Source organism: Lepidothrix coronata, unplaced genomic scaffold (assembly GCF_001604755.1).
Source record: "Lepidothrix coronata isolate B3197 unplaced genomic scaffold, Lepidothrix_coronata-1.0 Scaffold195, whole genome shotgun sequence".
Taxonomy (NCBI): domain Eukaryota; kingdom Metazoa; phylum Chordata; class Aves; order Passeriformes; family Pipridae; genus Lepidothrix; species Lepidothrix coronata.
Window position 1 is genome coordinate 272367 of NW_016690375.1, and position 25003 is coordinate 297369.

The 25003-nt window shown below is 43.7% G+C and overlaps 2 protein-coding genes across 3 annotated transcripts in view; both read right to left on the reverse strand.

The window, feature by feature from the left end:
• FAM13A (family with sequence similarity 13 member A) overlaps positions 1-21155 on the reverse strand; it is a 166750-nt gene extending 145595 nt beyond the window's left edge. Inside the window, exon 1 of the mRNA XM_017831702.1 lies at positions 21087-21155. Within this exon, the coding sequence (XP_017687191.1) occupies positions 21087-21155 (69 nt within the window). The remainder of the gene's footprint in view (positions 1-21086) is intronic.
• Positions 15598-25003, reverse strand: part of GPRIN3 (GPRIN family member 3) — a 35830-nt gene continuing 26424 nt past the window's right edge. For both annotated transcript variants that reach the window (XM_017831713.1, XM_017831712.1), the window contains exon 2: positions 15598-24282. In XM_017831713.1, the coding sequence (XP_017687202.1) occupies positions 21818-24199 (2382 nt within the window). In that variant the 5' untranslated portion in view covers positions 24200-24282 and the 3' untranslated portion in view covers positions 15598-21817. The remainder of the gene's footprint in view (positions 24283-25003) is intronic.

Here is a 25003-nt window from a genome sequence, read left to right on the forward strand (position 1 = left end):
ACTGCAGAGTTGCTCATGATTTTGCTATACTACAACGACAGAAAATAGATACTATATATAAACAGCAACTCTCACTCAACACTCTATATAACTATCCTACAAGGAGGAGATTTTATTCAGTACTGACACCATTGGTTTCTTGTTTAGAATCTCAAGCACTGTTGAGACAGAAGTCAGTAAAATTGGTTCTCAGGCTTTGGAGTTTTCAGGTCAAAACCTTAGTTGCAGTTTTAAGCTACCTTTCACTTTAGAAGATATTTATAGTTATGAACACTGCTGAGCATTGTCCTCATTTTCCACTTAGTTCAAAAGAGGTAAAAATCTTAGAAAATTTCTGCCAAGGTTTTGTGGTTTTTGTTTTGTTGTTTGTGTAGCTGTTGTTGTTGTTTTGGTGCCTTTTTTTTGTTTTGTTTTGTTTTTGTTTTGTTGTGTTGGTTTTTTTTTGGTTGGTTTTTGGTTTTTTTTTTCTTTTTCCTTCTGCATTCCCAGCAATGGAGACAAACCAGAACAAAAGGAAGGGCCAGTGTGAGCCCAACTTGAATCACCATGCTTGCAACTGGCACACAAACATGCTCATTAACCAAATGTATTGTAGCCTGACTCTGCTGACAACACAGAGCAGGAGCTGAATCACAGCTAAGCAGGGCTAGACAGAGCCTGGGTTTGATGTAGCAGACTTTTGTGGAGCCAGTCCAGCAAAAGAAAACCTGTTTTCTAACTTTGCATGTCATGAGTTAACAGTGTGAGTGAAACAACCCAACAAGTACTTAAATGAGAGCACTACTGAGGCTCATGAGAGGAAACCAGCAAAATTTCTGCTCAGTACAAAAATACCCTCAGTGGCTTTTTTTTTAACTCCTTGTTGATTTGTCCTAGAAAGTTTTTATCTAATTTTCAGCTGGTCATTTCTATAGAAAGAAGAGTAGGACCAAAGTTTGCTACACTGATTGAAGGAGAATTTAGAAAAGTGTTACAGAGCACATGTGTTACTCTTTCACAGAACACAAACCTGTTTTTGATTATTTGACAGGATTTGAAATGTTCAAAGTGGCTATGCTGTTACATACTGTATTTTACCATCTCCTAATTACAAGTTTTTGAATCATTTAGCTATGGTCAAAAATCCTAGAGGCATAAAATTAAGAAAACAGAGATAATTAGTTTACATGTGCTGTCATGAAGATCATGGCATTTCTGATGATGTTTTAAATATTTGAAATAGTACTGACACAAAGTAACTCAATGGAAAACAGTACACGAATAGCTCAGATTATTATTTTATATACACGCTGGACACACTTTCCACTGAACCATGAAGTTGATCTCTACACAGCTATTGTATCTCTTCTTATCAATGCTGATTTATTACCATTTTTGTCTGCAAGAGCATATGCATCAAACATTAAATCACAGTAATTTTTGCCTCTTTGACAGCCAAACCAAGGGCCAAAATACCAGGTTTGGATGACACTGACCTCCCACAGCTGCTCTCAGGTATTGATATTATGTGAAAAAAACAGGCAACAAGTGGGGAGTGAGCAAAATCTCTATAACCTTGGAGATGCTTTTGCATCAATCACTTCACAATTTTAAATGCCAGATGTTTAAAAATCAGCAATGAAGGTGTTTACACTTCAGCACACTGTAGGCAGTGTCTCTGTGGCAGGGTAACTAGGAAGAGCTCAGTATAAAAGTGCTTGGAATGTACATGTAAAAAATGACAGTATTTAATGAAGTTAAAATGTTGCCTCAAAATGCTGCTGGAATAGCATAGCTTGTTTCCAGGAGTGAAGGGAAAATTGAAGCACCACAAAGCAACACTTGTAGAAAATTTCAGCAGTTCTGGATATCTTGTTTCTGTAACTCATTTGCCCATAACTAGAAAGAAGAGTTTTTAACCACCTACCAGCTATTCAATGTTTTCCTGGACTCATTGGTTTGGTAGCATTTGTATTCTGTAGCCAAATCATACTTCTTGGAGTAAGAAACCAAGGAACTTCTGTCTACTTGGTTTGTGTAAGAGATTCTATTGCTATCATATATATTCTATTGGTAACATGCTATCTAGTTCAAATGAAAGTAAAAGGACTTCTAAGTTCTGCATAGCATTGCATTAGATCTAAATATGTTTTAACATGCTTCTTGGACAAGACTTGGAAATGATGAAAAGATTTAGGAAAATCGTGTCAGTAGTGAAACCTAAATTGTCAGGAAGGAGTGAAGAATCTGATTTGGTGATAATAAGATAAGGTCTGAGCTCTGTTTGTAATGAAAATGTACTGAGTTCAAATCATAAGAGATTTTTAATTGTGCTCTGGGTTCTTCTATCAGAATAAAATATTTTCCTAGTTTCAAAGGCACTCCAGATACCCTGTAATAGATAGCACAGGAGTCATCTATCAGCACTGCCTGTCCACTATTGCATCTGTCACACATATCCCTGGACTGTTTTTCAATGCTGTTATTTTAAAGATGACAGACATGTTTTCAATTAGAAAGGTTGTCTATTTATATCCCCTTGACACAGCTCCTTTCACTGTTCTGTAGAAGCTTTATCCAAATAGGAAGGATAGTGTAGTCTGAAGGATGCTCTTCCCATTGAAATTATGTATACAGGCATGTCTGCCTGGGAAGGCACAGGGGGCAAAAAGGAGATTAGGGCTAATCCATGAATATTGGTCCCAGTTAGCTTAGCCATGCAGTTTTTAGCTGGGGCCACACATTCACTTTGCTTGAAACAATGCATGAAAAGTAGCATCTGTGTACCCAATGGTTTAAATACATGTTTCAAGACATTAACACTAAGAGGGAAACTTCCACTGATGACCTGCCCAGTGCTGTCTGGAAGGTTGCAGTGAAGAAAGAGGATAGAGTGAACAGCAGATAGCCTTCTTGATTCAACAGTGATCCCACTGTCCCAGTTACAAGAGGGGATGTGTGCATGACCCATCTACAGACAAGCACTTCACAACATGCCCAGTCACCAGAATAACCCCTTATTTGTTAGTTGAGGCTGTTGCCCCAGTCTGAGCTTCATGCTGGACATCGAGCTGTCTGAGGGGTCCTCAAGGACCACAGTGATGGCTTTTTGCTCTGGACCTCAAATGTTCTGAACTTGTGCCAAAGGCTTCCTGCAGGGAAGCCTGCTGCTGGAGAAATGTTACCCAGACGATGTGTTGCTGCCCACCAGCTCGTCCTGCAAACCCAACAGGACAGACACCTGAAGACTGTCCCTATAGAATGCCACTTACAAGGTATCCTGGTTTTCAGCTGGGCCTCCAGCTGGCACAAACGTGTTTCTGAAGTTTATTTTCTGCAGGGAGCATGTTCACCAAGAAAAAAAAAAAAAAAACAACTTCCAGTATCTGTGGAAATTTTGCCAGTGATTTCAAAAAGGCCAGGATTTTGCAGTGGTCTGATGGTATCCAAGAAAAATGGTTGGGTCACCCCTCTTGTATCCATTTCTGGTCTTTTCAGGCCCCATCTACCAGAAAGAGTAATATTACAAATTAATCTAAATGCAGTTGTTTGAGACCTCAGTTTCAGCATAGTGAAACACTGCCTGGTGAAAATGATGGCCTTACTGTTACTTTTGCCCTCCTCAAAATTATTATTTTAGTAATACAGTCTCACTGCAAGACATCCTTTAAAAAGATTCAGCAAAAGAGAATCTAACTAGGTATTAAAGCACTGGGATAACTTAATTAATGGAATGGTGTGGAGGAGACTCTCACGCTTTAAACCCAACACTAAACAGTCTCAGCTTCTCCATTAAAAAAACCCAAACCAACAACAAACAAACCAAACCAACCAAACAAAAAAAACTAATCCACAATGACCTGTCAAGATTCACTGAACTTCTGTTCTCCTTATATATCTCTGAATATGGATATATCTGAGGTAGGTTACAGATATGCTATTAATGCCTTAAACCAACATAAGGTGCAGTTAGTAAATCTAAGGAGAACTGAAGATATTGCTTACAGCTAAGGCAGCAGGGCACTTTTTCCTTCTCATTTAAACTGCAAAAAATGGACATTGATGATCAAGTAATGGTTGCTGCAGCATAGCAATATAGTTCAGCCACAGAAACACTCTTCCACACACTATCACAGACCACAGCCACTTTCTCTCCAACAAGCTGAAGACCCTCAGCAAAAGACAGAAAGCTTTAGAAATCAGAAGAGAGAAACTAGGAGATACTGAAAGAAGTGTGAAGAAACGCTTGCCCTTGAAACAAGGGTGACTTCGCCAGATGAGTTCTCTTGCTTCCACGTGCACAGTCCTCTGATTGCTTTAACATTCAGACTTTGAGCACTCATCCCCTCAGGGTTTAGGGCTGCCAGTAGAGCCTGTTTTTCCCTATATCTCAAGTTCCATGTAAAAATACCCAGGAGAGAAGATTATAGCTTTAGCATCTCCTGATCACTGTTGCATTCACAGACACAAAAGCCACATTGATGTAAACTGAATATTTGCCCCACTCCCCCATCTGTTTCAAGTGACTATACAGGCTATGCCAGCTCCGCCTCCACGGCCAGGCTGTTTCCTATCAGCCCAGATGCCTCAAGCTGTTATTAGCTATTATGCTATTGATCATCGTTATCTCTCAGACACATCTTCAGAGATAAGCTTGAATTTGCAGATGCTCTCTGCCTCCCAAACCACCTCTGCTTGAACAGACCCATGAAATCTGGAATGTGAAATGCCTATTACCATAGACTTTCACTACAGCAGCATGCAATGAACCCCCTGATGACACTTGGTGAACAGAAGGAGCTGTCCTCAAAGCACTGCTGGAGTTGCAGTGTGCTCACCCACAGCCACGCACTGCCAGCTGAAAAATTAACCTAATACAAATTCATGGGAATGGGATTAAAAGGTCACTTGATGGTGATTAGCAACCCCCCAAACCTTCTGTTTAGTGTTGTTAGCAACCACAGATATATATAGTAGCTATGAGATACTTCCTGTGCTTTCCTGGTAGAGACACATTGTTGCACTGGCTTTAGACAAAGAAGTACACATGTCAACCAGACACAAAACTGCCATCAGGCCTGCAGGTGGGACTGCAGCCTTTCCCAAAGCAGAGGGGAAGCAACAGGATCTGTGGCACAGCCATGGGGCCACAGCAGCGTTTTCAGGCCCTACATGTGGCAAGGAAGGAAACCCCCATGAGGCTGCAGGGATTAGGGGGAGCTCAGGGACCAGGCTCTCATTCCGCCAGCTGGGGTTGGGAAGATTATATGCAGATGTGGGAACAGCTACAGCAAACAAGAGCACTTTCCCTCTCAGTCACTTCTGAATCTAAAAACCATGACAAGCAAATTACTAACTAAATCAAGGGCACTTCAGTGGAGGGGCTGAATCCCCTACAGGTAGCATTAACAGCCTCGTCAGCCTCTCACAAGTGTTCAGTGACTCCATATTCAGGTAACAGCAAGAAAGCCATTCAGGAGGCGAGAGCCCTTTGACACCAGGCACTGTACAGCTTGGGATAGTTTCCCTCCCCTGTGAGTCTGCAGTCCCAGGAGGGCTGGAACAAAACAGAACAGCAAAACAAAACGATTTGGGACTAGGAGGTGGAAAAATAGTCAATAAACTGTGCTCTGTCAACTCTGAACATTGAATTTCTGACAAAAGCTCAGTTAAGTCAAACCTCAAAAAGTAACAGTGTAGTATGTGTAACCTCCCCAAAACGTGCAAAGTTCAGTCTCACTATCTACAGGACAGCGAGTTGTGCAAGTCAGATTCAGATCTTAGGTGTATGGAGTTATTCAGATTCAAAGTTAGTTCAGCAGCAGCTATTAAGTGACTGATGGCTTTGTTGCAGTCAATAGCACTATGTTCATTAACTCCAGCTGATAATCTGGCCCTTGGGGTTTGATTCAGATACAAATCTTTAATCAACTAAACACCAACATAAGAAGCCGCAGATGCATTTGCGGACAGTCCATTGATTGGAACAGGAAGAAAGAGGTGATTTTTTTCCATGTATGTTTAACAGCTATGCTTTGAATTGTTTTTAAATCTAACATCAATCAGACCCAATATGTCTCTTTAGAGGAAGCTACATAAACCAGAGTCCCTGCCCTTTTATATGAAAGAACAACGCAGTGCAGCTGAGGGGTATGATGGGCATTGTTATTCTCAATATACTGCAGTCTCATTACATTCCAGGGCAGTCGTCCGAGTCGATTGCAATGCCCAGAGCACTGGTGATTGCAGTCCAGGGGCTGGCTGAACTAAAAGCCAACTAGGATGCTGAAAGAATAGGTAAATGCAGATTCCCTCTGCCTTTCAGAAGGAAATGAAAGCTTTTAATTTTGTTTCCTAGTAAGAATCTGCCTGCTGAGCAATGCTGTGCTCTGGTGCCCAAGATTCTCCTGGAGGCCCCACAGCTCAGGAATTTCTTTCTTCTGATCAATGCTTAAGCCTAAGGAGTGGTAAGACTTCCAGAGGGAATTCTTACTGAAAAGGTATGGTAGGGTGGGATTAAGCCAAAGAGAAATTCTTTCTCTACAACCCCTGCATGTGATCCTAGGAAGAAGATAGCATTAATATAACATTATACTTGGTCTGGACAAGAGGAAGCTGTGGCCTCTGGGGTGAGGTGAAGGTCACAGGCAGAGCTGGCTGTTGGCCAGCTACCAGGCTGTGTCCATCTTGCAGGGACAGTTTGGCCCAAAGCCCAACATGAAGGTAACAGGACATTTGCTCCAGTGGGCTTCCCACAACCTCATCCTCCATCAAAAAAAGCCTTGGCTGCCTCCTTTCCTTTGATCCAGGCACGACTGTAAGTAGTAATAACAGGACTTCAGAGGTGGCATTGAAGAGTAACCAAAGCATGTACTGCCTGAGGGCAGCCTGGGCTGCACAGAGAAAATGGTGTGGATGCTGTGCCTTATTCACCCGTCAGAGTGAATGCAGAGGGCATGCTGAGGGCATGCTGTGAAGTGTCCCTACATAACATGAGAGATGGAGAGGTGCCATGGGCAGCACTGAGATGTGTCATTGGTCTGTTAGTGATGCTACTGCAGGTTTGTATGGCAGGTGCTTGGGCAGATGGACAGACAAGCATTGATTTACAAATTCTTCCAGGAAGCAGCATTATTTAATGCATTTAATTAGCAGAGCTTCTCCACTAATTTTGTCTGCTTAGCAAAGGGATGCAAAGGCTGCCAGCCTCCACTTACTGGAGACCAGCCTGGAGGCCTTTGCTTCCTGTTGAGCCCTGTGGGAGGTGAGTAAACTCAGCTTCTGTAAGCCATTATTTTTCTGCAAGATTATGTCCTTTGACATGGAAAACCCCAATGATGAACAGGTCTTCTGCAGGTTTTATCATCAGAAGAGACTCTCCTTGTTACCCGAACAGATTGCCTATTATATGCCAGAGAAACATGTTAACTAATTTTTGCACCCAGCTGACTGAGCTGAAGCTTACTGGTCTTGCATGAAACAGTCCTAAGTGATTTAGTTGGAGAACATTAGAAGACTCTGCTACTGACACTGTTTGATACTTGTCAGCCAGCACTGTCTCACTATGGCCTCCATACATTGCACCCTGTCCAGGCCATGAGCTGATGACCAGCTGGGTGGCTTTAAAAAACCCAAACCTGAGCACTTTGCACATTGAAGGGAAGAGGGGTTTAATGCTTGGGCTCAGTACAGAAACTATAAAGCATCCTGCAGCGTGACTGCAGCATTTTCTGCTTCTCAGCAGAAAATCAGCATATCCTAGAGAAAAATGTTCTCTTAGACTTGCACCCTCTGTTACAAGCGACATGGAAGAAAAGACTTTCTCTAAATATGGCAGGTAATTAGAAGATTAAGCCTCTCTCTCTCTCAGACATTAAGGCCAAGGCTTTAAATACCAGTGCTAAGGTGCCTAGATCACCAGCTGAAACCTATGTACGCAGCAGTGCCCAAGATTCCCTGTTGCCCAATGGCTTTGGGATAGCCTACAATAAAAGTGTCATCTACGTAAGTAAGAGTTAAAGTTGCCTCCACAATTGACAGGTTGGACATTTTGATGGCAATTTATACAAAGTGACACAGTCTTGAGTCTAACCCCTCTCTTGATGGTTCAGTAGGCAGAGACAGCACTACTCACTGGAATGAGATGTGGAAACTAAACCTTGGCCCAACACAGTTGCCCTCTTCACTGTAGATTTGCTGCTCTTGTGAGGAACAGGCTGTATACAATCACTTTGTCACCACAACCTCAGAAGTCATGCTGGGTAGATGCTTCCCTTTGGTTTCCTTAATACAGGGTCATCCATTTAGAGAATTCTTCAAAAAGGTCATCTCAGGAAAAGGGAGAGCTGAGACACTGAATGTGCCAGCCCCAGGCCATGGCAGCAGGCACTATGAAGGGTGAAGGCATTTCCTTTGCTAAAAAAAACATTTACCAGGGTGTGATGTTTTGCTACTTGTAACATGAAAATTTTACTTTATGTGACACCTCTGATTCCCCTGGGTTTAAAATACAGTTTAGTCTATAGTTAGCTGAAACAGTTTATCAAGGAGACTATAAGGCATTGGATAGCTGTATAGACATAGAGACGGTCACTGTCTCCAGAGGGGACAATTAACTTTGCAGTGCAAGAATCCTGCCAAGATCAGCTGCTTCCTCTAGATGTCTGTCAAGCTTTGACAGCTCATTAAAAGTTAGGAGAAAAAAATATATTATTTGCTTCACTTAGAAGCAAAGCATAGAGGCTTACCCTTTTGCTCAGACAATGCAGTAAAAATGACCTTCACTCTTCCCAGCTTTTCTATGCTACACCACAGCTAGCAGCAGGGGAGGACCCAATTCTGTGCACAATTATTGCCAACAGTCTTTTACTGCTTTAGAATTGATTCTTCAGTCAGATATTAATTTGCACTGCAAGAAATGATTTAGAGCTACCTGCAGGTTTAAGGCATACAGCTGCATCGATTATGCTGAAGACACAATTTCAAGATAATCTTTGCAGCTTGGACAGATAAACTTGAGATTTTTATTTTTTTCCCCCACTGAGTAGAAACAGAGACTCTGCAAGGTCAGATCCACTTCAGGTCCTGCATGCCAAAGGCACAGTATGAGAAAGAGTTAAATATCCATGTGGCACCATGGCTAGTGCTGCTTCTGAGAACTGTCATGGTGTTTGTGTGCAGTGTGTTAGCGTGACATTAAAATCAATGTGTGCTGTGTATACCTGCAGGCAATGCTTGGTCCCTGGTAAACAAGGAAGGCAGGGCTGGCATGAGAGCTACACGACAGAGGACTCAATAATTTCCCTCTATTTAAAAGATATCTCACTTGAAATATATGGCAATCCCACATAACTTGCCAAGAACATCCAAAATACCAGAGCACATTTTCATTCTTCTTTGGAGTTCTAAGGCTAAAAAAGTGCTGACAATACTTTTCCATACATGAAAAAGCTTTTGTGTCATGTTTCTCTATTACTCCAGTAGGTTACACAATCAATCTATATCTGCCTTTTCTGTTTATCAAACCTCAGTCAACATATTTTTCTCCCACTAAAACCAATGAAAACTTAGGGTAAGCAATCTACCAGGGACTTCTTATTTCTTTTTGCAGCTATGTGTCTCACGGCAAGAAAAAGAGAGCAAAACACTAAAACTTCCAGAGGAAAGCCTGGCCTTACAGAGTTTTGTGTGTCTCTCTGGTAAGTTCACACAGTTGTGCCACTTTTCACTCCCTGGGCTGCCCTGGCTGGTGGGAGTACAGGCACACCTGCTGCAGCCTTAGCTCTTTTGTCCTTCTTTCCTTTGGATCTAACTCTATCTGTTCTTAGTCTTGACTTACAAAGTGGGAACCACAAGTTCAGCCAAGCATCTCAAACCGCCTTATTTCTCTGCTGAGAATCAAAACCTCTCCACAAAGCTGTACCTTTTCCTTGCTATGCATTAATAACATCACGCACTCCGTGTAGTGCAATACCCCAACCCTGAGTCCCTCCTCTCAACCCAGGCCTCCATCCCCTCCACTTGACCGATTTAAATTTCACAACACTTTGGAACCAACCTTGAATAAAGGCACCACAATAAGCAAGAACTCCATGTTGCATCTTACCTGCGGCTTCCCTAATTGCCTCAGCTATTCTGCAGGATAAACAGTCTTCTCAAGCTGTCACTGGAGGGTTTCCCTATCTCTCCTGAGAAGGGACCCTTACCCAGTGTTATACCTAGGTGTCTGTTACAACTTGCTGCATCTTCATCAAATGCCTTTAGGCTCTTGGCTCCAGCTCACTGAGCTTAAGTAACGAAGAGCACTTGTGCCTCTGCCCTCTTCCCACCTGTCAGAGCCTCTACTGCCTCCTGAGCTTAATGCACATCACCAATACACCTGGTGTTTGCAAAGGTGGCGAGAGAAGGGAGCCTCCTTTCTCACTGTCTTCCCTGCAAGGTTCAACCTGCCAAGACCACTGGTTAGAAACTGGTCTTACAGGAAAACTGCTCAGAGACTTTTCATCTAAATGAGTATTTTTCTTTTAATGAGCTCATTTTCATCCACATTGCAGCACTTGGGAAAACATGTCAATCACTTGATTTTTGAACGCCAAACTGAACTCTTGTAACAGTGCTGAAATGCCTTTTCAAAATATAGTTTATTCAACTGGAAAGGTGTGGAGCATCCCTGGAAAAGGAGCATTTAAACTAGCCCATCCCTTCCTCTACAGACCTTTCTCTTCACTATCAAAGCAAAGCTCTGCACTGTGGTGTTCTTCCCACTTGTTTGTTGCACATGCTGCATTCTCAGACAGGGACACCAAACGTCTTTTTCCTCCCAGCATTTGGAAATGTAGGATTTTTTTTTGTTTTGGTTGGGTATATGACCTTTTAAGGAAATAAGCCACAGCACTGAAAGACTCAGATAATTTATTCAAGCAGAACTTGCCAAACAAGTTAAAGAAGTATGAAAGCTCTTCTGGAGCTGGTATTGAATGCCTCTCAGTGTTAGAAAAGTGTGTGATCAGAGCAGACTGCCAGGAAAGAGCAATGTGTACATTGTACCACTATATGTGCTTAGATAAATAGAACAGAGGAGTGTGCCCTGGTACAGGGAGGCTTCGATGTCAGTTTTTTTCTTTTTCAGCTTGCATTGGAGACAGAAAAGATCAGCTATGCTGAAGCTGGACACAACCTCCATATGCGTAGCTATCAAAAAAGCTGTTAATCTATACCATATACCTCTCCTTTTGTCAGGGGTTGGTTCTAAAAAGCTCCAGCTTCTGTTTTGGCAGAAATTAGGACCATTTAGGGACTGCCTTCAATTAGGTAAGCTCTCTCTACAGTGCCGTCAATTAGTTTGCAGTAGCTCTTCCAGCCAGTATGTGAGCCAGGCTAGAAAGAAAATGTACCAAAAAAAAAAAGCACAGATTTACAGCTTTTCTCCCTGCAAGCAAAGGAGTGGACATTATGAGATCGTTACTGCAGCTCTGTGCCTGTGGAAAGTGTGCCATCTCAGGGAAATATCCTGTGGAGAAAATATGACTACTTTCTGCTCCACCTGTGCTGCCACAGGGGAACAGGCCAGAGAACCTGTCTTTGGCTTTGCAAGGGCAGAGACATGAATGACAGATGGGGAAGAGGGTACTCACCCACATCCAGCCCAGGAAGCAGAAGCCATGTACTGACTGTGTTTGCACTCAGTTAGTTTAATGATCTCAGGACATGTCCCCAAAGGATGGGAATGCACGTTAGGAAACACAAGATGGTTGCCAGTATCAATCATGGCAACATCCAAAAAGTGAAGAGCAGATGAGAGTGAGCGACCAACTGCTTCATTCTTCAACTGTCCATCATCAACTGAGCCAAGCTGAAAAGGTGGGTGAGTTTGGGAGGAGAGAGCGCACTGTCAGCTCCTAGGAAAATAAAGCCCAATGCAGAGGATAGCGCTTTGCAGAGAGCTTCAGTTACAGTAAGTGCATTATTCTTCTCTGAAAGAAGATGGGTGCTATAGTCTGTTGTAGCATAAGCTGTGCAGCAGGGAAGTTAGGGTGTATACCAGGAAAACTTTCCCAGCAGAGAAATATATTAGCATGCAGAGCCATGTCAGTGAAGGCAAAGAGATAAATGTGTAATAAAGAGTATTTCATGTAATGAACCAAAATTGGAGCATATTTTGCATTTGCATTTGCCTCGTATAGTTTGCAGGACTCATTACAGGGTCGTACCTAAGCTGCTGTACAGCTCTCAGCTTTCTTAGCCAGCGTTTCTCCTTTAAATAGCTAAAGAAGTTAATGCTGGGTGCAGGGAGATATTTGGACATGACCTGAGCAACCATCAGCCCTATTTATGCCCCATTTCTTCTCTCCTGCAGCCAGGAAAAAACAGAGAAACCTGTCCACCAGCCTCTGCCTACAGAGCAGGCACTCCAAGTGTCCAAAACCTAAGGGGAGCCCAGGAGTTTCAGACGAGTAAGTAAGTAATAATGCATGGAGACAGCATCTCCCTAGAAGCTTTTCCCTAGCTTGAGACTTACTAAACCTAGGCAATTTGTCTCATTAATCAGGAGATTAGTAACTATCCTTGAAAAAGGAAGAGACACAAATCTTGAGGGAAGAAACATGAGGAACTCCCAAATCCCAGGAGGAGTAGCTTCATGGATGGCCTCACCTCTGCCAGTTCCCAGGCAGACCTTGTCCCTCCTGCTTCTTGAGGCCAGGATGACACAGTCCAGTGGTTCCTGGCTCAGCGCAGATGTGGGGGCTCTGCAGAACCCAGCAGACATTCCTGCACACCAGCCATTTTCTACCAGGCGCCGAGGAAAAGGTGGGTGCCGAGTGGTTGTGCTCTAGCTGCCAGCGTGTTTTGCACCACCCCGTGAGAAAAATGTCCTTAACTGCTCAGCTCACTGATGTTATGTAAGTGGATTTAGAGAAAAAGCACTGCCATGAGCAGGTTTCTAATTAGGAAAAGAAATAAAAAGAATTATGGAATTAAGGCAGAACCTCAGCATGAATGACCCAAATCCCTTCCTTGTGCTGCAGTCCACAGCAGGCTATTAGAAAACTTTTTTTTTTTTAAAGTTAATTCATCACAAAGATGGCACAGCAAAGGCGAATTCTTTTGTAGGCTGGCACCCGCTCTTCCAAGCTGCTGATCCCACTTAATTTGTCTATTGTAAGTGCAAAGGACACTTTAGGAAGAGATGTGCAAGCACTCCTATAGATACTGCTGAAATATGACCAGCAATGGGGCATATCATAGAACCACAGAATCATCATGGTTGGAGACCTTTAAGATCATCATCCAACCGTCCACCCAGCACTACCACTGTAACCCCTAAACCACTAAACCACTTCACCCAGTGCCAGATCCAGATGCCTCTTAACACCTCCAGGGATGGTGACTCCACCACCTCCCTGGGCCACCTATTCCACTGCCTGACCACCCTAACAGTGAAAAAAACTTTTTCCAAGCTAACCCTAACCTTTTTTTTCCTTAATCTCCACCATCACACCTTAAGGCCATTTTGTCTGGTCCCCTCACTGCAAGCACAGCAGAAAAGACTGCCTCCCCCCCTCACTACAACCTCCTTTCAGGTAGTTGTAGAGACCAATGAGGTCCTCCCTGAGCCTCCCCTTCTTTAGACTGAACAAACCCAGCTCCCTCAGCTGTTTTTCATGACACCTTTTCCAGGCCTTTCACGAGCCTTATTGCCCTTCACTGGACATGCTCCAGCACCTCAATGTCCTTTTTGAAGTCAGTACACAGTACCCAAGGTGCAGCCTCACCAATGCCGAGTACAGGGGGATGATCACTTCCCTGGTTCTGCTGACTATCCATACAACCACCATACAATTAGCATTTCCTAATCTGCACTGGCAGCTTTTTGTAGGTTGTGTGCATTATCATTACAACTCAGAGTTGCCTACAATCAGTTACTTACTATGGCACTGGGTATAGGTGTCTCATTAACAGTGGAGATGTCAAGCATCTATAGGTCTCCACGATCTGACCTCAACAAGAGATAAGAGCACCCTACACTTCTCACAAATGAGGTCATATTTGTCTAAATATTAAATTGCAGATTTAAGTGCCTATGCCTTAAAACATTGGCTAGCCAAACTGGTCATTTATGTTTCTCAAAGGAGTAAGCAATTTGAAATTTGATGAGGAAATTTTAACTTTTCCATTCACAATACTGCCTACTGTGAGTGGAAACACTCACCTAGCAGAGTCATTTTGATGTCATTTGAATCCCTAAAGGCATGGCGGTTTCTTTAGCAGGTTAAAGAAGCGAAGCAGATACCCCAGGATGTAGTGCTGCTGGTTGTAAAGCTCACATCCTCAGTAAATCAGCTGATGTATGAACAAGAAGCCAGACTTATTCTTTATATATGAAGGTACTATCTCCCTGAAACTGCCACATTATATGATACAAAATCTGCATCAGATAGAAAATGGGCACTGGTCATTATTGGTTTGATAGAATGGTAGCTTATCTTCTGCACTGGTCCTTTTTCTGCTCCATCAGTCCCTTAGGGGGAAGGGATCTTTAGGCTTTTTCCTTTCTGCAGCAAGACTACGGGGATGAAGTACAAAAGGGAGACCTCAGCTTTCTGGCCTACAAAGAGACCTTGCCAATTGTGGCACACAGCTGAATGAATCCAGGTACTGCAGGGAAGCACCTTGCTCCTGGAAATTTGGGTTCAGGACTAATGTTTGGCAGCCACTAGCATGCAGGAACCTGAACCTGACAAGGAACTCAGCAAAGCACATTAATAAAAAACCCTCTGCAACTGCACAAAGGAATGGGCAGTTAGTTGAAGCACCCTGAGCCCTTGCAGCCAAGACACAAGTACAGAAACACAGTGAAGGAAACAACTCTTTTTGGGGGAGAGACTCCAGCTCGGGGTGAGCAGACAGAAATTCACTTATAGCAGAGGCACCATGCAACCACATTATCTGTCTGTTCTGCTCCTCTCCCCTCACCATAGGAAAGTGTGTGCCGAGGTGGGGTCTTCCTGCCCTCTAGTAAAAGTCGGTATATGGAAATACCATACCTGTAACACTGCTGGATCAAAATACATTACTGCCACAGTTATCTTATGCTCTTTTGTACTCTGAGATAAAACTTTCTCTTTTTTAGGGGAGGAAAATGATTACTGTGATGCTGATGCTCTCAGCTTTATGTGTGTTGTGTGCTGGTGGATGGTGGTGACAATTTGCTACAGCAGTGACACAGCAGGGTTAAAACACTGCCTTTTCCACCTCAGCTCCTGGGTTGCTGAGCTGAATGAGTAATGTGTTGTTGTGTGGCAATGGACTGCTGAAAGGCTGAGCGAATTCATGCAGAAGGGTAGAGAAGCAGCTGATGCAGAAAAGCCTGTGCTCATAGACAGCTGTGCAAAGGCAACTGCACTTACACAGAAGGAAGCAGACAGGTCTCTTCTTCAGCTGGGACAGTGTGTGGAAGCTTCCACCATGCTGAGCTTTGCAAGATGCCAGGTCTCAGGCCTGAATTCAGAAAGCCTTTCATAGCGGCTTTGACTTACAGACATCCACAGATTTAGCCAGAAGGTCCACCCTTAAAAGTCCTTTCTTTTCCCATGTCAGCCTACAAACAGAGACCCAGAGTAATTAAGACAGTGCTCATTTTATTGTACTCAGCATGGAAACCAGATGTAAAACAGCAAAACATTAAATTCCTAAGGGACTCAATCAAGTGGGTAACATTGCTTTAGTATCACTGTAAGACTTCTTCACATGCAAACTTCTGTTGGTATGTCTCAAATGAATGCCACGGTACACCTGGAAGCCTAATACTAGCTTTATTTTTGTACAGTACATCACGTTCAATCAGTGTAACTATAAAATGAATAACGCCACAATAATATTACTTGTTGTTAGAAGCCCCAAAGTTAGTTTTCTTCTGCTGCTGACTGATCCATGGCCATAGTTTTTTGGAATTAAAAGTCCAGCTATGCTCCCTCCCTTTAACTCTGTGTAGAAACTCCCAGTATTTTTCAGTGTGCCACTGAGACCTTTATTTCACAACTCAGATGTGATTTTATGTGCCACAAACATAGGGATCTTTCTCTTCCATTTTATGGAAATTCCTCAGGGCAGTGTCTAAACTTGCTTTTGATGTACTTGAAATTATTGATTGTGAACTGGGCTAAGAGAAGTGCTGTCAGGAGGACACTGCAGCAGAAGGGTCACCTGTTGTAGCAGAGCTGCTGAGAAGCATCTGAGAGACTCATATTCTGCAGCAGACAACCTCTGGAAACTTTGCTGGCAGATGTCATTTATTTCTACTCAAAAGAGTGTCAGTCTAAGCAGAAAACTAACAAAAACTCATGGTCTGTTATTTCAAATGGGGCTCAGTTGATGTGATTCTATTTCTAATGAACTCCAATGCTTGCTGTCACCCACAGTCTGTGTTTAGAGACCAGATAAGGAGAAAATCCTTGTTTCTGTATTGCAGAGTGATTTAAACTTGCCTCAAGGTTGCAGAAAATGCTAAGCCTCCAGCATTCAATCAGAAGGGCAAACAGAAAAAGCCATATTAGAGCATGAGTGATGCATGAGACCTGCACACATGTACTCCCCTTTTAAATAGGGACACATGTACACAAAAGCTTACCTACAGCAAACATTCTCCTAGAGGAAAAAATATTTCCTCTCTGTGTGATTTGGCTCAGTAGTAACATTATTTTTTCTTTAAAGCAGCCTGAATGGTGAAAGGTATGCTTCACTTTGCAAGATCTTCTTTGCCAGGTTTTGATGCAAAATCCACATTATAAATTCTAGGAAGGAAGGGCTGCTCAGAAAATCAAAAAGCAGAAAAAAACAGTAAATCTCAAGAGTTTAAAAAAAAACCCCAGATAATAGTAATTTCAGTTTGGCTCAATTCAGCTGTAATACTTCATTCTTTTAAACATCTACACTAACTCAAGTGGGATAATTTAGGCCCCGAAGAGAACACTGCAGCCAGTTCAAGGTACAGGACCTGACCTTTAAGTCCATGAACCACTGCAGCAGCCAGTGATCCCAGAGATACTCGGTAGTGTGCAGTATTTAGATAAGGATCTATGTGCACATCTTTCGGACAACTGAAAATACTGATCACTCATAGAGGCATTACAGAGACACCAAAAAAACCCAAACAGCTGAGGTTGGTTACTAAAACTGTAGCTGTAAGTTTTTAAGTCCATGGAGTCTGACAATCAGTTGTCTCTTTCAGAGCAGCTTTTCCCATAAGCTGTCTGTGAAAGACTTACTCTGTCTTGGTAACATTTTGTATTAATTTTTAAAAGGTGTAGAAGGATAGACACAGAACAAGATAATGGAGCTAACAAGCTAATAAAATTTGTACTTTCACACAAATCTTGCATACACTGAGCTAAGTAATGAAACACTGGAATGGTATATTCCATCAAGTTTCCAAACTGAAAACCAGCGGCAGCCAATTTGAATTTTCCTTCAACACTGATCTTCATTTGGATTTCCACTTTTACCTTTAACACTTCAACATAGTAATGAAATTCAAGAGAAAAGCTAGTGTTATCTTTAGAGCATACATTCACCTTTTCTGAATCCCTTGAATATGCTTCTCCAAACAGTGCATTTTACAATTGCGGTAGCAGTAATAAACTGAGGTTGTTTGCCTAGAGGTTTTATTTGATCAAATTTGGATATATCCATAAATACTAGCAAAATATACAGCCTTTGGAAATGTTAATTTTCCTAAAAACCATGGGATATCACCAACAATATGAAAAATGTGTGAGGTCAGAATGAAGAAATGGGCAGAACTTAAGCAAAATACTGGCTTCACACACACAGGAATGGGAATTCCTTGTGAAGCACCTACATCAACTTTATTTTACATGTCTTTTGGTCGCTCCCTCCCCATGTTTCTCAGCAATTCCTTCTTGTATATTCAAAAGAAGGTTTTTTTCCTCTGAAACGAAGAAGACATATTCCCCTTCTTGTCTATTCAGCTATTTCCCCACTTTTTTTCTCCAAACCAAGTCAGTAGAAATGAGGAAGAACTTCAGAACTTGTGCCCAAAGCAACACAAAGCTGGCTGATACCAACCAAGTGCACATAGACATGTCACAGCCTCACATGAAATCCAGGACTGTACTGCAAATTGCCTGCACCAACATACTCCTTCAACTCAGGTTTTGTATTGGTAACACTGAAATGTGCTTATTCTCATCTTTTCCTAGTGGAAAGCTCCTGAAGTGAAACTAGAAGTAAATATTCTATTCTCATTCACTGCTTTTATAAATGCAACCAACAGGAAATAGTTTCCTGGCAATAAGCTCGTTTCCCAAAATTTCTCATCTTGCAAAAAAAATTAATTTAAAAGTTACTTCAGCTGGCTAAGCTGCGACACAGGTATTTTTCTCCTTTTTTTTCCATATAGATTTACTCTTGGAAATGACAAAGTATTTTCTGGTTTGAATCCTCTTTTTATTAGCCCAAATGGATTTCCTTGGTTTTTAACCATCCAACCATCAGCAATGTGATTCTGAGTCACTGGGCAGAGAAAAGGAATGGGGTGGTGGCACACAGATCATCTGCCCCTACTCTCTGCCATACCACTACTCCAGGCACACTTTCATTTTTGACAAATGAAGACACCAAGAACAGTCTTTCTTGGCTGCTACAAGCCCACTCACATGCATAATATTTGCTAATTGCTACCCAAAACATGGTTCTGTTTTGCTGCTGGTGAAATGTGTGTCATCCACATGAGGATTCATATTTTTATCTAGACACTGTATGGAGGAGTAAGCATAAATCACCAGTGTTAAAACTAGCAGCTTGCCTACAGTCTGCCCTAGCAAGGCAGAGTCAAAACCTAAAATGTTTTCCATGAGATGTGCTGGTGATTATCGACTCATTTTTGTGTGTTGGCTTTTGGCACTTTATTGCTTGACTTCAAACACACGTCTGCAGGACTTCTGCCCTCACCAGACAGTGTCACGGACACTTTGCGTCTTTGCACTGGTATTTTCCCAGAATATGTGCTGAACACTACATTTTTTTCAGTTATGCCCATGCAGTTGTTCAGATGCATCCACTTAGTAAGTTGTCCATCAGCACTTTGCAGTACGTATGCACTGGTGAAATTTTCCTAGAAGAAAGGTCATTTGGTGTGGGGAAGAGAGGTGTGGGTGGACTGGCTAGTGAAAACGCAGCTGAAAGAAGCTGCAGGGAACCAGGGGAGATCTCCTATTCCTCACAAAGAATTAATTCCAGTGCTGGCCCAGCACCCTGGTCATTCATTGCCAAGCCCAGTTTGGTCTCAATAAAGCCACCCATACGCTGGAAATATTTTGCAGAGCTTAAGCTAAAGGATAAAGTTCATAGAAATTGGTGAATGCGCGATAGCCATTTATTCTCCTCTGGAAAAAAATATGACAATCCATTTGTATATTCAGACTGAGGATAAAAAGGGACAGTTCAGAGTAAGCTGGCTCACAGTGCTATAGGAAGGGGGACGGCAGAGAGAGGGACGCAAGCTGAGCCAAGGGACACGGTTTCACAAGAAGACAGGTCGGGCAACAGCTAGTGAGGGAAGGGGCAGAAGGGAGGCAAAAGGAGCAGCACAAAGCCTTGGACCTGGACAGGAGACAGCAAAAAACACAGACAGCTCAGGGAACCTCGTCAGGGCTGACATGGACACAATGTGGGAAGAGACACTGAACTTGTCAACTAACCTGACCTAATGATACTGCCAATATTAATGCCACACAAAATTTCACATGAAACTCACATCTCAGCACTGCTAGGAAGGGGATGAAAACAGCAGTACTAACAGAAAAAAGGCTGGAGACTTTCCTCCTGGTAGGCAGAGGTGGGAAGACACTCTCTGATGTGGTGTTTCAGAATGAGCAATTCAGCATCACAAGTGGGAGAGGACTTGAAATAACGTACAGAAAGTGAACGAAGACGTGACATAAAGCCCCCAGATATGCACCAGAGGAAAACCGGGAGTCAATTCAGTACTATGCCTAAAGGTAACACCTTTCATTGAACTGAGTTAAAATATTGTATATTACAGTATTTTACTCTTCTGTTGGGGAAAAATTGCCCCAAAACAGCTACTATGAAGGGTTGCCAGTTGATATACTCAAGTAATCTGGCCTCCTAAATAAAATGGGACTACCTCAGGTTCACTTCACAGAAAAAAATGAAAAAAAACCCCATTAATACTCATTTACACTGTGTAAACCTGTAAGATTTAGAGTAAGATCTACAGAGTAAGTCAGGCATGTGGTACTACAGACGGAAAAAAAAATTATCATCATGATTCATGAAAAATCTTTAATGGAATAAAAGTAACTCCTATTTAACTCTTGTACTCTGCAGGATTACAGCATCCAAATCCTCAGTGCTTTGCAGGATTGATGACTAAATTTCCTACAAACTGCAGGAGTTCCCCAGCCTCCCATTAAGAACTCTAGTGGACAGAATAAAAAGCTAGTGGGAAACATATTTCCCAGGCTGAAAAATATTATGTTGAGAAATGTGACCAACATACATTTGAGACATTATTGTATATCACAATTCTGGAGAAACAGTCACTAAGCTACTTTTTATTAGCAGTTTCTATAACTTTTCTAACTTCAGAAATACAGCAAAGATTGTCTCAAGATTTCAGTACTGCTATAAAGTAAATTTTTCAAGTTAACAATATAATGGTTTATAATATAGAGAGTGTTAGGTAAAACAAAATACACACAGGCTAAATAAATGGTATTGGTTTTATGAAAGGCAGCAAGAAAAGCACCAAAATACTGAAAAAGTAGAGTTGGCTAAGGACTTAAAAGGGAAAAAGACCCACACTAGACATGGAGGCTCATGGACAGGACAGCCTGCTCGTATGGGAGAACATCTCTGGAGAGAGAAGAAAGATCCACATCACTTTAAAGAGTGATTTAGAGGAGAGGTGCTCAGCACCATGGGAGGCGGGGAGCAGGGGCTGCCCACCCCAGCTGAGGAACCAGAATGGCTCACTGCTTTTGAAAGACTTGGCAGGAACACCCCAGCAGGCACCATCCCACTGGATGCAGGTACATTTACCAATGTGCTCTCCTGTGCCTCACCTGCTTATACCTTAAGCATGGCTGATGCGGGGGACAAAAAGCCCCTCTTTCACCTCCCCTTCTGGCCATCAAAATCCCATTGATTTAGCTTCTCCCAAAGAGACGGTCCTTCAGTCTTGATCCTCACTCTTTTCCTCATTCTCCATTTCAACAGGAGGGGAAGACCTGGCTCCCTGGAGCTAACCTGAAAACAGTGACCCACAGTATCAGCAGAAGTGAGACTGCTCAGTGATCAATGTCCACAGCCTGTTCATGGATTTGCCTCAGCGTAGGTAACTTACACACCAGGAAAGTTGTCTTGTGTTAGATCTTGACAGCTGTTAAACCTTAGTTCCACCTCCCTCAGCTTCCCCCAGTCCACCCCTTTGTATAAGACCTCATGATGCACACAAATAATTTCCCATAATAATTCTGATAATCTCTCTGCTTCCTACTTTAACAGAAGGTGCTGCTCTCCCTGCAACAAGGTGGCAATTGAAATTTGTGCTTTTGCTAAGTGCCTAGCTTTTCATCTGACAGTAGTCGGGATGGGGGCATAATGTGGGAATACACCAGCTGTGACAATAATAATGGCATGATGGAGCATGTCGCTAGTCAGAAAACAAAGGGGAATAATTTTCCACTGTTGCTGCATCACAACCTCAGTAACACAACCGAACAGCAGGACTTGAGACTTGAGGAGAGGGATTCTCTCTACCACTGCAGAGATCCAGGCACCCCTGCAAACCACATCAGTCTAACACAGAAGAGGGAGCAGGTCGGACACAGCAGTTAGGACGCCTAAAATTCTGCAGCATGGACTGGAACATGTTGTGCTGCCTCCCTTTCAGTTTTTTATTTGAGGATGTATCCGAGGAAATGGATTTCCGTGTCTGACTGTTCTGGGCCCGGATCAGTTTCTCATGTTCCCGTATTTGTCTCTGTAAGTGGTTCTGGATGGCAATTCCCAGGGATTCTGGATCAAGGGAAGCACCGTAAACTTCCCATGTCATTCCCTGCTCGTCCCAAACAACATCCCTGACGTGTTTGGACTGCTTCACTTGCACTTTTGCCTCCATGGCTGGGGTGTGCTGCTTTTTGTTTTCCCCCAGGTTTGGCAAGGCCTGAGCTGAAGCAGGAATTGCTGCTGTGTGAAGCTCGTGTCTGGACTCCCTGGCCTGGAAGCCTTGCTGCTGGAGAGCTGCAGATGCCGCCACAGGATGGGCAAGACCTGGAGAACTCCCACTCAACTTAGATGTCAGTCCTGCCTGCAGGTTCTGGCTGCTGGCTGTCTGAGACTGGCCAGTGTCTCCCTGGCCTCTGCTCTCCTTCTCACCTACATCCTCCAAGCACGCCTTTACATGGACAGTGGCAGGCTGGCTGCTAACATTCATCCCTCCCTTAGGATCAAGCACCATTGAGTTTTCTTCCTTTGGTTTTACCACAGATTGATAAGGAATGGCCTCCCCTTGACCTGCACCCTTACTTTGCACAGGCTTTTGCTCAGAGCTAGCTGGGACCTCCTTCTGCTTGACTTCACTGTCTGTGCTACAGAGTAAAGCTAACGGGCTGCTTCCTGCAACACGGACAAGATCTCGCCCGTTGTTCTTGGTTCCTGGGACAGCATCAGGGGAAGTGTTGCTTGGTTCATCAGTGCCAGTCCCAGACTGTGATGGAGTTTGATTACTGGAGTCAAGAGCAAGCTGCTCGACTGGGACAGGGTTTGGTGGGACTGGAGCATCCACTGGCAGCTGAGCAGCATCCTTGCCATCATGGGCTTCACTGGTCATTCCAGCATTACCCACAGGTGTCCCTTGGGAGGTAACGGCTGCAGGGGAGAAGGGGACAACAGGTTTTGCATTATCTGCTGACACTGGAGACACCATGTCAGACGGCACCCCAGGCAGTTTGACAGGCTGGGTTTGGGCTGAAGCAGTCACAGCCATAACAGTCGATTTTGATGTGATACCAGGAGAACACGGGGACTTTTGTGGCGGGGATAAACTGACAGTACGTTCAGCCTGGCTCAGCCCCATACCTCCTTGGTAAATTATGTGCAGTTCTTCCTTCTCCTCTGGAGGAGGATTTCCTTTCAAGAAGGCAACAAGGATGCTGGGACTGGTGGAAGCGGATTTGCTCTCCACGGTAGCCACAGCCTGAACCTCAGCATCTCGCCATGTCCTACTTACAGCTTCCTGAGTCAAAGAGCTGCTCTCTGGCTGAACCGTCATTGTACCTGTTTCTCTGAATTTGGAGAGCTGGGTGGGACCTGGACTTCCTGGCCTGGGGTCTGTGTTGTGTACAAGATGTGGACTCCTGTGGCTAAACTGGGCTGGTGCTTTGTTGCTCTGCGCCGCTTCAGCTTTATCTGTGGGCTGCAACTGCGCCATGTCTGCAGGCCGGCTCTTCGCCTCCAAACTGGTCTGCGGGTCTCTCCCCAGGTCAGCTTCAGATTGCCTTGCTGGCAAGGCTGACTGACATGCAGCGGAACCATTTTTTTCTGCTCCCCTGTCTTTTTCCCCTCTTTGCAGAAGGTTTGCCTGAGAAGTATGACAGGATTCATCACCCCTGACAGGATCACCTGGGGAAGAATAATTTAACACCTCAAGTGCCGGCTGATCATTGGTCCCCTGAGGTTTCAAGGCAGAGTCATCTATTTGCGTCAGGGAGCTCGTTTTCACCTGGCTGCCTTGCACGAACTGCCGGGAGCTCTGGGGGGCTGGCATCATCTCTGGCCCTTGCCCCGCCAAGAGGGCTCCTGCTGCAGGAAGGGCTGGTGCTGCTGGTGTTCCGCTGCCTGCTGGCTGGGAGCAACCAGCAGGATTTAGAGCTGCAGGATGCCCCTCTGCAGCTGTGCTGGCGAGCCCAGGAGGAAAGGCTTCCTGCCGGCTCTCATTGTCCTTGTGGCACTGCTCACACCCCTGAGTGCCGGCAGCACCTGCACATTTCAGGTCAGACAAGCAAACTGCAGCTGAGCTGGACGGTGTGCAAGGGAAGCCATTGCTGGTCCTCTGGCCACTGGGTAGTTGGGGCTGGTGCTTAGCAGACTGCAGGTCTCCCAGGTGCTCTTCCTCTGCAGAAGCTGAGACCACGGAAAGCTTGGCAGATCTCAGAGGATCTGGTACAGTCCCCATGGACTGCCTCCAAAATGTTGTTTGCGTTCAACTTGTCCTTGGAGTTTTCTCGCTGTTGGTGACGGGTTTCCTGTGAAGCTAACCTGTTAATGAAACAAACACAGTGTTAGCAGCAGTCAGATTTAAGTAAAAGCACACAGAACAAATTGATTTTACAGTATGAAAAGAAATACTTGCAGGCAAAGGGGAAAGTAAAGCACCTGACTGCCTAAAAGTCATGGAAAAGACAGATTTTAATGATCTCCCAGTTCTGAAGTCTGGATGGAGAAACCAATATTAGAGACAAAGCAAAAACAGCTGCTCTGCTGTCAATACATTACTGAAAACAATGACATACCAAGAGGGAGAAAAAAAAAGAAATTTGAAGTTAAAGAAGAGGTACAGACTTTGTAGAGGTGTTTGAGGTCACAAAATAAACTCACTGTGATAACATTCTCTAACAAGCCACACATGGAAGGAAAGTCCCTACCTTGGCTGTTGCACCTATGTGAAGAACAGACCTGATTTCCACCCCTAGACCTCAGCGGATCCCACACCTGCAATAAGAACCAGTTCCCCCTTCTTCTCAAGAATAGCCCTTCTAGCTCCATTACCAACAAGGACGTGGTCACAGGGGGCAACAGGTCAATTGAGACTAACGTGGATGAACCCAAGCCTCACTGGTAAAAGGAATATGCAAGGATCACAACCTGCTGGTGATGCAGATAAACAACAAGAGAAGCTACTGCACAGAACAGCACAAGGGTTGTGCATGCACTTACTGCTTTCACACTTAGATCCTTTGAAATAATTACAAGGAAGCCA